Source organism: Stegostoma tigrinum, chromosome 11, assembly GCF_030684315.1.
Source record: "Stegostoma tigrinum isolate sSteTig4 chromosome 11, sSteTig4.hap1, whole genome shotgun sequence".
In the NCBI taxonomy this organism is placed as follows: domain Eukaryota; kingdom Metazoa; phylum Chordata; class Chondrichthyes; order Orectolobiformes; family Stegostomatidae; genus Stegostoma; species Stegostoma tigrinum.
Genome location: NC_081364.1, coordinates 41,789,330 through 41,802,912, shown reverse-complemented (window position 1 = coordinate 41,802,912; position 13,583 = coordinate 41,789,330). Strand labels below are relative to the sequence as shown.

The following is a 13,583-nucleotide window of genomic DNA, read 5'->3' as shown; positions in this document are numbered from 1 at the left end:
GGAGTGTGTTGTGACCTTGTTCCTTCTTTCTCAGCTGCTTGCTTTGACCTCGTGGTAGCTCCCTTGTGCAGGATACAACAGATCACAATGAACTGTGCCATGCTCTGGCAGGAATTATTAGGCTTCTCCCGCGACACAGCAGAATCACTGACTACCATAGAAGAGTGCTTGATGACATTTCATGCTGTAACAAGACTTTCAATATACGCACTCTGCTCAAGTGAAATCTGGAATTGAAAGAAAGTTATGAACTAGGTGATCAGTGGATAATTTGTCCGCAGCAGCCACTCTGATTTGACATGGTGGCTGAAATTCTGATAGCACAGAGCAATTGCATCAAGACAGCTGCCCGGGAAATAACAATTTTAAACTCATAGTATGTACAGTATACCATTCCTAACTGTGAGGATATACAGAGGACACAGTGATTATGACAGACATCAAACACAAAACACCACAAACAGTCCTAGAGGCAAATCTTTTATGCTCCATTAGTAAGCCATCAGGTTAAAATACATATCTGGTAAAATGCTCCATAGGAAATACTTCAGTCTGTGTTTTCAGACACAATTTTTTTTTTCAGCCACTAACTGGAATAAACCACATTTAAACAGCCCTAAAGTGTGTCACTTCTGTCTGAATTAATGCAAAGTCTTCTAAACGTCTACTCCTTTTTAACTGTTATACATAAAATGTAACTATTTTATTACCTGCTATGAAAGATATTGAGACTGTATTGTGGCATTTTTACAATACAACCTCCTTGTATTTACTCTGAAAGCAGAACTATTTGAGTTGTTCAGCAGCTTACTCAGTGTACTTTCGGCTTATGTGCGAGGTCAATAATGCAACTGCTTCCAATATTTCAGCCATACCTGAAACGGATTTGAACTGAGTATTGTCTACAGATGAGTTACTGCTGACTGGGCATAAATAGCAGACTTACACTGCACTTTTGACTTGAACTTGCAGCACAAGATATTACTACATGATTCCTGCCACACTGATCATTCTCCTCCTCCCTTACAAAGGTCACTTTCCTTTCTGCCTTCTTCATATACATAGGACACCTGGTACAACTGCATAAATCCTGGAGCTACTACAGCACGTGGAGACATGTTTGGAAAAGTTGCAATATGTAAAGGGACTCAGGTTTTGGCAAGTAGAACATTGACATAACTGAGTCTGGAAGTGTTAAAGAGTTTTGGCATGGAACATGGGAAATAGGAGTTCTAATCTCTACAGTTTCATTGCCCTATAGGTTCTCCCTCAGAAAAATCTACCATTGCTGCCACTTTATCAGTCGACATAACCCTGAGCTTCCTGTCACTTGTCAATTCATTCTCCACCTTGTACCCAATCTGACCTTACTTTCCTTCACCTCCTCCAATATTCCAAAAAAGCTTAACACACTTGCAATAAACCTTTTGACTTGACTGCAGTATTCTGCAAGAGCATAGCTTCTGCTTCAATTTTTACTTCTTTAAAAACATTTTTGAATCTTCATTTTTAATGCTGGTTTGATTTTTCTCATTTCTGTCATTACTCATTCATTTTGCGTTTAGATGGCTGTTGGCTAGACATTCACACCCTATCTGAACATATCTTTCTTTCTTTCCTCATTATCTGTACCAAAGAAATCTTTCGTCATTAAATCTCTCCTGATCTCTTGCCCGCCAGCTTATCATTGACATTTCCTTTGGTCCTTTCCCTTTCCTGCACATCACATGCTCTATGGCTAGCACGTGGCCTGGTCAGTGCTCTACTTTTTTTTTTGTTTTTGTCTCATTTAGGGAAAATATTTTTGTTTGTATTTTTTTAAGCTGTCATTTGCTCACTGTATAAGTTAAGGTGTCTACATGTGGCAATCTCCAAGGAACTATGCATTTATTAGGAAATACACTTGTGATAGCATGCCCAAGTGGTTTAAGAGATTAATTTAGATTCCAGTTTCTGCAGAAGCATGAGTTTGAGTCCCACCACTGCCAAAGTTTCAGTTTGTTCTCGATTCAGGCACTGCAACAAACACGTTTAGCTGAACAAGTGACAGCTCAGATTTAATGGAAATCTCTGTGGTTAATGCATTCTGTTGCTAACCTGAAGACTGGCGGCTTAATCATAGCCACAAATGAAACCACTTGCTGCTTTGTGGAAGTCTTGTGGCTCAGTGATAATAGCCCTGCCTCTGAGTAAGAAGGTCTGGTTCAAATTCTTCCACAGAACCTGATGGCCAAGAAATCCATGTCCATTACAGTTTTGGCTCAATCGTGGGCAAAAGAGCTGAAGTCTATAAATGAGGTGACCAGCACTGCCCTTGAGTGTGCCATTACGGAGCCCTTGCAAAACTGAAGTCAATGGGAATCAAGGATAAACTCTCCACTTCTTGGAGACTGTGGGGCAGCACAGTGGCTCAGTTGTTAGCATTGCAACCTCACAGCGCCAGGGACCCAGGTTCGATTCTGGCCTCAGGCAACTGTCTGTGTGGAGTATACACATTCTCCCGGCGTGTGCGTGGGTTTCCTCCGGGTACTCCGGTTTCCTTCCATGGTCCAAATATGTGCAGTCTAGGTGGATTGGCCATGCTAGATTGCCTGTAGCGTGCAGGGGTGTGTCAGTTATAGGGGGATGGATCAGGGTGGGATGCTTCAAGGGGCGGTGTGGACTTGTTGGGCTGAAGGGTCTGCTTCCACACTGTAGGGAATCTAATCTAATCTAAACTGCCCACAGTATTCAGGGGTGTGTAGGTTATACGGGGATGGGTCTGGGTGGGATGCTCCAAAGGTCAGTGTGGACTTGTGGGGCTGAAGGGGCCTGTTCCCACACCGTAGGGAATCTAATCTAATCTACATGGCTCTTAGGGAGATTGGTCTGGTTGTTGGAGATTCTCAGTTTCAGGTCATCTCTGCAGGAGTTCCTCAGGGTAGTGTCCTACGCCTAACAATCTTTAGCAGCTTTGTTCCATCGTAAGGCCAGGAACGGGGATGTTTGCTAATGACTGCACAATGTTCAGCACCATTCGCAACTCCTCATATACAGAAACATCCCACATTCAAATGTAAGAAGATCTGGACAATATTCCGGCTGAAAAGTAGCATTAAAATTTGCAGCACATAAATGCCCAAGCAATGACCCTCGCCAAGAAGGGGTAGACTAAGCATTGTCCCTTGACATTCAATGGTGTTATACTCCACGATCTAAGGCATTATCATTAACCTGAAACTGAACTGGGCTAGCCACATAAATACAGTGGCTACAAAAGTAGGTCAAAGGCGAGGAATATTGCAGTGAATAACTTACCTTCTGACTCCCCAAAGCTTGACCATAATCTACACAGCACAAATCAAGAATATTCCATGTTTGCTGGATGATGCAGTTCCAATAACACAAGAAGCTTGACACCATACAGGACAAAGAGCACACTTGATTGGCAACACACCCACAAACATTTACTCCCCCCATCACTGACGCTCAGTAGCAACAGTGTGCACAATCTACACAATTGATTGCAGAAATTCATCAAAGCTTCTTAGAAGGCACCTTCCAAACACATGACCAGTTTCATTTAGAAGAACCAGGGCAAGAGATACATGAGAATACCATCCAAGACATCCAACATCCTGACTTGGAAATATGTCATTTCTTCAGTGTCACTGGGTCAAAATCTTGAAAGTACCTCCCTAACATCTTTGAAGGGCTACCTACAGCACATGGATGGTAGCGGTTCAAGAAGGCAAATCACCACCATCTTTCCAAGGGCATCTAGGGGCAGACAATGAATGTTAACCAAGCCAAGAATGCCTAGATCCAGTGAATAAATAATAACAATGAAGCTAAAAACAATCAGTGCCAAGCTGCAAGTCCTTCCAGCACACAACAATGGCAAGTGCTAAGAAGGGGACAGATTCTTGCTCAGCCACGTGACATTAAGAATGCTGGCACCACTATCAATCACTACTGATAGCTCAAAACTATGATATGCATGTTCCCACAACAAACATTTACACACCACCTCCAATCCTGAACTGCTGAGATCAGTTGCCAAACTTCTGTTAAGCTTCAGCCACGTCACAATGGGATGCCCTCTCAGCTCCGAATTAATAGGAAATGGTTTCAATTTCTACTTTAGATGCTTCAACAGAACAACTGACACTGAAGGTGGTGTGTTGCCCTGTCAGGAATATTATCCTTAAACACAGTACCACTTACCTCTGGATTTTTCATTCTCATTAATTTTCTTTTGCAGCTTCTATAAAACCATCAGAGTGACAGAAATGCAAAGGCTATTGTGATCTAATATCTTTCTTGCATTTTCTTTACATGCTAATCAGTGAAAGGTCTGTATTATTATAATACTAAATTTACTGCCTTATTCCAAAGTGTGATTTTGCCTGTTGGTGTTCAGATCTTTTGTGCAACAGTTGTACACTGCACACTCAGAATCCCTTAAGATTTATACAGGTAAGAGTTTCGGCTGGAATATGCTATTATTCCCAATGCAATTAGCCCATAATTGATCATAGCAGTGTAAAAATATTGCAGAAATTCCCACAATCTTTCATTAGTTTATAAATTACTTTGCTCGAAGCTGCCCCACCCAAATGAATTAATCACCATTGAGAATTTCAGCTAATTGCTCACGTTTATGCTCTTTTGAGAAAGCTCTTAAAATTGAACTGTTTCTTCTGGGTGCATTGTCCTTCAAGGCATTTAAAAGCTTTGAAATTTTCACAAGTGATATTGTACACCAATGTGACTAGCAATTCTTTGTGTCTAGCTTCTTTCTTCCCCTCAATAAGTCATTTTCAGACTTTTTATTGATCACAAATGTTGAATTTTATTCCAGCTGAGGCAGAATTCAAACTCAGCCCCTCCAAGTTATTATTTAATGTCTTGTCCAACTAATTCTCGGTGTCTGCACCCAACCCTGTTTTTCTCTTTGCTTCTGCCCTGTTCAATTTCAAGCCTCTTCAAATCATAGTGTGCAAATGAAAAGACTACTACTAAATGGGATTATAGCATAAATACAACGTCTTCACTGACACTAAGGATATGGAGTTCTTCCCTTTCTTTTGTCATTGACCAAGAGAGAAAGAGGACCAAGTAACTGACACTGGAAGTCAAGCAGGCCAGGAAAAGAAAGCACAGATATTAAAGTGGAGGGCGAAGTACCGAGGAACAGTAGGTTTTCTGTTTTTATACAAATTCTTGATGGTAAATTGAACAGATGTATACGCCAGAATGAAAAAAAAGACTTCAGCAAAGTACATTATTTGAAGAGTGGCGATTATTTCATAGTCCTACAGGGTGGAAGGTCATACATAAATCAGAATGATAATAATAATTCTTGACTAAATGTTATCTAATCAACCTGTTCAGAAATATTATCAGACACCTCTGGAGCAGGTGGGGCTTAAACCAGGGCTCACTGGTTCAGTGATAGAGGCATATCCATTGTACCACAAAAGCCCTCTTTACCCCCTGACTATATATTTTCCAATCAACATGTTAGAAGATGTTACACACTTCTAAAGTATAAGGCAGGGAAGCAGAAGTAGACCACTGAACCTGCTTAACCATTCAACGAGATTATGGCTGATTTGACAATCCTCACCTCCACTTCTGTGCCTTTTCCCATAAAGCCCCAATTCTCTTAATCTGTCTATCTCAGCCTTGAATTTACTTCATGACCCAGCCTATCTCCACCTACTGGTTAAGTGATGGGACAACTGCTCTACAAGTGACAGCTCCTGACTAGTCGATATTTTCTAATTAATCCGTTTAAAGATGTTGGACCCACTGCAGGAGGAACTGGGACTTGAGCCTGGGCTCCTGGTTCAGAGGCAGGGAGACTATCACTGTGCCAGAAGACTTCTGACTAGATATCCTCTAAACAACCTGTTTGAGATGCTAGGGCATACTTCCAAAGCAGATGGGGTTAGAATTCAGACATTCTGGCCCAAGAGCTCCTCCTGTCCCTGATTATTCAATTCTTGATATTATTTTAATCAATCTGTTTGGGCATATAAGGATATACTTCTGGTGTTGGTAGGACTTGAGCCTGGGCCATCTGAGCCAGAAGTGGTGATACTGTCTCTGTGCCCAGAGAACTCTAGCCCCTGACTATCTCCTTTTGTTACAAACACAGTAGTCTGTAGATATTTTCTAATTAACCTGTTCAGAGATGTTGTTATACATCTTTGGAGAAGGTGAGACTTGAACCTGGGTCTCCTGGTTCAAAGGTTGAGACACTACCAGTATTCCAGAAGAGCCCCTCACCCCTGACTACGGTAAAGAACTTAAATTGAAACAGATGATGGGTTTTGCAAGCTTGTTAATGCAAGACTTTTCATGATGGTAAACCAGTTAGGTAATTTGGTGAATACGTCTATTTCAGAAGAATACCAACCTGGAGTTCCAGCTGTTGTACAACTTGCATCTGTACTCGACACTGTGCCGTACTTCTGTCATCCAGTGCATGCTCATTGTTGAGGTGTCTGAGAAGAAACAAAAATGTGCAATATTCAGATAATCAACATTTTAAAAACATAGAAAAGCTGCTGAGACAGAAACAACTCATACACAGTTGCACAATTTAATTTTTTTTAATTTTAAGAAAAGCATTTAATATTTCAAAATTGACCATAAAGAGTCTTTATGACTTGCAAAAAAAGCTAACAAGCCAAAAATTGACAACAAAAATGAGCTGGAATCAACATTTTAATGTGAAGAGAAGGTAAAATCCCATCAACCTGTGAAAGTACTGTTTTGTAATTCTCCAAAATGACACAGAATGATTTTCTTCCAGAAATGTATGACTGAATATGTATGGCACATAAAGCTTTTGGTGCCATTAAAAAGCAACCAACCTTTTTCTTCTCAAAGGTCTCCTTATTTTCTGAGCTTTAACAGTTAATTATGTCATCAAGATAACAGAAATCAAATGAAGCCAGAATGAAGGCAAAGGACAACAAGAATAAGAAAGATGGAATCTGTCACAAGCTTGAATTATGAATATAATTATGCATGATTATTTTATACTGCAAAGATGTTCCCTTTTTCTGCACGTTTATAACTAATCTAAATAAGTACCTTGCCAGCAGACAGCATATTTCATGATTTATATAAAATGGTCTAGATAAGGTTCACATGTGAAGGAAATATGATTGGAGGATTTTTATCAGCCTCTGCATGAATTACTGTTTGAAAATGCTTATGCAGTAGCATTTCATTAATCATTTAATCATAATCCTAGCAGGATGTTTGAACTGATTTCACAAATACCCTTTCATTTCACTACTTCATTATGCTCACTAATGGATCCAATATATTATATATATCATAAATTATATCAGATCTTCAATGACCATGTAGGTCACTGTCACTAAGCATGCCTTCATGCTCAGCTCGTCAGTTTAGCAAAATGTCGTTTGTGCTTGCTTTCTAAAATTCATTTCTGTCATTTACTACACATCACAGCAGTGGACTGACCATACCTGGCCATGGTTACAGTACCGTTCAGGAATCTTCTCCCATCAGCAGGAATGTCCAACAATTCTTTATGGACTTTGTCACATTAGATGGGTCACTCTCTTCCCGTAATGACAGCGTGGGTCACAGTGCATAATTAATAGGAAATGAAATATTCAAATATGCTCTAATGCAGCTCAGTGAAATGTGGTTGAAATAAAAAGGCTATAAAAGAGTGGAACTGACATAAAGAGAGACTATGAATGTTGGCATGTGTCACTTTTTAGACCTCAGATGAAGTGTATGCAAAAGCTTTCTAGTGAAATGACAGTTGCTAATGTAAATTGCTACAATAAAACAACCAACTAAATGAAGACCCTTTTATGGGACAAAGCTGGGCTTTCTTCCATTCTAGTCAGTTTATCATCACCACCAAGGCTTTTCTATAATTTTACCGTAGTACAGATAATAATGTTAATATATCTACAAAAACGTTGCACATATCTTTACTCAGTGGTTTTCCAATCAGTTAATATCAGCAAACAACCAAGGTAATTTATTAACGTAGGAAACAATTCCAATTTAATAATTAAGCCACAATTATTTTTAATTACATATTAGATGAGAATAGCAGTTGAAACCTAAAGCTAGGAAAAGGTTTCCTTGAGCACTGATTGATACGACTATTTATTTTGGCTGGACTGTATTTATAGGTTACAGACAAGAGGGCAAAAAATAGAAAACTGACAACATCAACCTTAGCTACAGAGTTCTTACTACCCAGGGATATTTAAAAAAACACAGTATTCCCTGTCTGAAAATACTTCTCTACCTTGACACCAATTTTAACCTGCTATCACCCTGATCTTGTTTGGTGTCCTGGTAAAACTCCAGTCCCTACTTTAATAAAGCTAACTCTTGTAGACGCTTTTAAAACCTTCAGGAAACCAGTTAAAAATTTCCAGTTGTACATTTCTGATAACGTATGCAAAAATTGTGGTTTTGAAGAGCTATATGGAAGGCTCATCGTGCAATTTCAAATACTTCAGATATGACTCAAATATGGTGAAGAGGGAGGGCCCCCTTTTAGCTTTTACATCCCCAGGTTTGACACTCAAATTTCTGAGTATTATACAGCAACACTGCATAATTTGCTTCATACTAAGATGTACATTTATCCATAGGTCATAAATTTGATGGACAAATCTGTTGATTGTCATACAGTCGCACAGCATAGAAGCAGACCTTTCAGCCCATCAAGTTATGGCAAACAACAAACACCAAACTACATTAATCCCATTAGCCTGCACTTGGTCCATGGCCTACTATGCCTTGGTATTTGAAGTACACTCAGTTGCTTCTTTCATTTTGTGAAAGTACCTGCCTCAACCACCCTCAGGGTGAAAAAGAATTTCTCATATCACTTCTAAACCACTAGCTCCTCATCTTAAATTTATGTCTTCTGGTTAGACATGTCTGCCATGGGGAAGAGATTCTCATAATCTACTTTGTTTTTGCCTCTCATTCTTTTGTATAACTCAGAATCCCCCCTCTGCTCTGAGGAAAACAAACCCAGCCTATCCAGTCGCTCCTCAAAACCAAGACTTTTCATACCAGGTAACATCTTGGTGAATCTTCTCTGCACCCTCTCTAGCGCAATCACATGCTCCTGATAATCTGGTGACCAGAACTACACACAGTATTTCATCCGTGGCCTAAGCAATGTTTTATAAAGTTGTGAAATTTCCCTGCTCTTATACCCTCAGCTCCAGCTAATGAAAGCAAACATTCAGTACGTCTTCTTCACAACCCTGTCTACCCGGACTGACACTTTCAGGGATCTATGGGTTAGTGTTCCAAGTTTATTTTGTTCCTTAGTACTCCCTAGCAACTTACCATTCATTGTATATGTCCTTCCCTGACGAGACCTCCCAGAATGCACCACATCACATTTTTCAGGATTAAATTCCCTCTGCCACTGCTCTGCCCAATTGCCTAGCTGATAAATATCAGTCTCCAGCCTGAGGCTATCCACCTCGGTATCATCTGCAAAATTACAAATTATGCCTTCTCCATTCACAAACAAGTTGTTAATAAAGTCATTAACATAGTCATATATTGTCTTCAGCAACAGCTTGTTTCTTTGGTTGAAATTTCGACTCTACCCTTTTTTTGTGGGATGTAAGCATCAATTGACAAAACTCACTGCTCCACCCTAACTGCCCTTGATAAGAGGGTATTGAGCTGTCTTCTTGATTCACTGCAGTCCACGTGATGTAGGTAGACCCACAATGCCATAAGAAAGGGAGTTCCAAGATTTTTATCCAGCAAAAGGGGCTAGCAATATGGTTCCAGGTTGGGATAGTGTATGCCTTGGAGAGGAGTTACAGGCAGTGATGTTATCTTGCATCTGCTGCCCTTGTCCTTCCAGGCGGTAAAGTTTGAAAGATTTCAAAGAAGCCACGGTGAATGCTGCCATGCATCTTGTAGATAGTAAATACTACTGCTACTATGCATTAGCAGTGGAGGGAAGATGGTTGATGAGGTGCTGATAAAGGTCCTGGATTATACTGAGTTTTAAGTCCTGTTGGAGCTACACTCACATACAACTGCCAAGTATTCTACTACACTATTGAGTTGTGCCTGGCTCTTGAAAGTCAGGTGAGTTGGTCAGCAGAGAATTCGCACCAGCTGACCTGCTCTTATAAGTTTCAAGCTGGATCAATATACCACTTTGAGCTAAAATCATTAGAACTTTTGAAAGCCGACCACGGTCACACAATACTACATCTGCCATTATACAAGCATACAGCCTACATTCCCTCCATTCTTATTTTCTTCAGTGTGAAAGCAGAACTCAAGTGAGGGCAGTATTGACATGCCATCTGGGATGCACAGACCCTCAGACTGGCCACGCAGTTTAGACGGAACATTTTCCGCCAGCTATGTTGCCTGAAAAATGGGAAGAATAGAATGGGGTCCTATTCTTATTTCAAAGCACAATTCCTGTTAATCATTAGAGGAGAGCAAACAGACAGATTTTCTTCAACCCACAAAAGCTGGATTATATTAGATTGCTGGAGCAATTTCAATGATGGCACAAAACATGACAACTGAGCTTTGCAGGAACGTTACAAATAGAAGTTTCGAACATTTTAATAAAAGTGTAAAACGTTATGGTACTTTCTCTGATGGAAAAAGTACTGCAACGCATGACAAGGCTTACACGATGGTGGTCAACACCACTGAAGGAAAGATACCTATGCGGAATCACCTCAAATTGTAAACAAATCTACAATATTAAAAAAATCATCTTATGGTGATATGTGAAGGTGTGAAAAATTTCACTTGCCTTTCAGAATGTTTTTGGCCCTCCAGCAGGTGTTCTCCCATTGTTTATGAACTTTCCAAATATAACCACACAAGCACATGAAAATTACATTCAGAAGAAAATGTAATTTTCCAATTGTCCCTACATTTGGAAACTGACATCAGAAAGGTGCTTGCGCACTTGTAGTCAAGACTTTCCTAACCCAAAGAAAGTCCAGATGAATATCGGGTTGGAACAGGAGATATAGTTCCCTCCCCTTCCCTTTCATAAGGACCGTACGCTCCGAGACTCCCTTGTCCCTTCCACACTCTCCACTAGCCCCACCACTCTCGGCACCTTTCTCTGCAACCACAGAAATTGCTACACCTGCCCCTACACCTCTCCCCTCACCTCCATCCAAGGAACAAACCAAATTTTCCACATCAGGCAGAGGTTCAAACGCACATTTATCAACTTGGTCTACTGCTTCCGATGCTCCCCATGTGGCCTCCTCTACATCTGTCAAGCCAAACAGAGGTTCGGAGACCATTTTGTAGGGCACCTGCGCTCTGTTCATGACAAACGATAACCCTTTCCAGTCGCAAACCATTTTAACTCCCCCTCCCATTCCCTGGGAGACATATCCTTCCTGGGTTTCCTCCCATATCACAACGGCGCCACCTGCCTCAGGAGCCTTCAGGCAAATGGCCTAAACGTGCATTTTACCAACTCCAAAATCTCCCCACCTCCAGCCTCATCCCATGACCAACTCTCCCTCCCAGCCCCAACTCCTTGACCTGATACAACCTGTCCATCTTCTCTCTCACTTATCCGCTCCTCCCACCTCACTGACCAATCCCCACCACTGCCTACCAGCACTCACCTGTCACCATCCTACCTACCTTCTCCGAGCCTACTCCTCCTCCTCTCTCTCTCTCTCTCTATTTCTGAGCTACCTCCCCTCTCCCCTTTTCTGAAGAAGGGTCCTTCCCTAAAATGTCAACTTTCTTGCTCCTCTGCTGTTACCTGGCCTGCTGTATTCCCTTAGCTCCACACTGTGTTATATCTATTTATATTCCTTTACTCCTTATTTAGTGGCCAAATGCCAGGTTCCCTTTAGAGCCCTGGACCTTTAATGCCCTGCCTTCTTATTATCCTCCATCATATTTTCTTGCATATTTCCTGAAATCTTTTCTTCCCTGTTGCTAGCATCATTCTTCTGTACCCGATCAGGCTGTACCATCAGCTGGGTGCCAATGAAAGCTTGTGCTCATGAGATTCCAAGAGTTTGAATCCAAGAGAACACCATTTTAAGCAAACATACTAACATATTATATGACTTTTTTGTCCAACAGTTTATGTGTTTCTCCTACTTTTCCTTAAAATAAGGAAAAGTTTTGTTTAAAATAAAAGTTAAGGAAAGTAAGTAAGCTAAGATTTTGTGTAACATTCTGTCTTCCCTGACAAAACCTACGGATATTTAAATAAAGTGAACAGGATCTTTTTAAAATTGTGAGGAAACCTACCACATAAAAAAAAGTTATCTTCCTTTTAAGTCTGATATCACTAGAGGGCACTGTGGCATACGGGTCATTCTGACCTCTTTAGACCACTCCATGAAAGGTTTAACCAATCAATATTTGGTTTTGTATACAGCAAGATCTTAACTAATACCAATATGCCTGATGAAGCTGAGGACCTCAAGTACATGGCTTAAAATAACTTATCTGGGGGAGGAAAAAAACTCACGCTAGGTAAACAAAGTGAAACATTTTAAAAATTTATCTTGTTGTCCTGACAGTCAAATTCTTGAGAAATGTTGAGCAAGTTTAGAATTTATTATACAGATTAACATTTTTCCACATACATAACAGTCTAACACAGTCTTCTTCAAATTAAAAACAACAATACTGCAAAAGCTCATACGGAAGCGTTTCGAACCTACAGAAAATTTTGAAGGCCTTATGCTCATGGAACATATTAAATAGAAGTCTCTTTATAATTCAAGTTTTTCTTTAAATGCTTGCTGAGTTTGAATAGTCTAGACAAACAACTGAACTACACCATAGTGAGCTAATAAAAACAAGTTCAAAAAATCACTCATAGTAAGTCTTTCTTTCATTTTCCATACAGCTTAAAACTTATTTGGGTGCATTTTATGTGAAATTTTATTAAAAGAAGCTGGTGTAAAAAAATACAACGGTCAAGTGTCAGTAATTTGTTTTTAAGTGTTACATTCCATTCTCTAAAGCTGTTTGTATACTTCAGTATTAAAAACAGATGGGATTGTATCACTGTCTGCAAAATGACCTAATCTCTTAGCCATTTCAGTACTGAAATGTTTTCAGTATCCAAAATGAGACAGTGGTCTGATTACTCAACCAGTATAATTTTTGTGAATATGAAGTAACAATTATTAAATAAAGTCACAATTTCTTAACTCAAGACAGGGATCATCATTTGAACACGATGAACACTTTCTGTAACTACCAAGCATCTATTATGTATGAATGTAGTTCACAAATGGTTAAACACTATAACTTTGGTTGACTTTGTACACAAGCTCTTTTTTAAAAAACCCTGGTAACATTAAAAAAAACTAATTTAATGTAAGAATTAATAACATTCAAGCTTTAGTAATGGATCTGTTGAGAATGCCATATTTTAATTCCTGTGCAGAAATGGTTCTCAAGCAATGCTGTTTATCGTATAGAATAAGAGTTCCTGCTTGCACTGCAACAGTTGGCCAATTATGTTTAGCAGTTAATTAATAACCAGGAGTTTATGAACCAGCACTGCAGCTTGC

The 13,583-nt window shown here is 39.8% G+C and overlaps 1 protein-coding gene across 11 annotated transcripts in view; it reads right to left on the bottom strand.

Annotated features, from left to right (window-relative positions):
• The window catches only part of foxp1b (forkhead box P1b), a 483,509-nt gene that overhangs the window by 57,130 nt on the left and 412,796 nt on the right, over nucleotides 1-13,583 (bottom strand). For all 11 annotated transcript variants that reach the window (XM_059649922.1, XM_048547287.2, XM_059649921.1 and 8 more), the window contains one exon: nucleotides 6,407-6,494. In XM_059649922.1, the coding sequence (XP_059505905.1) occupies nucleotides 6,407-6,494 (88 nt within the window). The remainder of the gene's footprint in view (nucleotides 1-6,406; nucleotides 6,495-13,583) is intronic.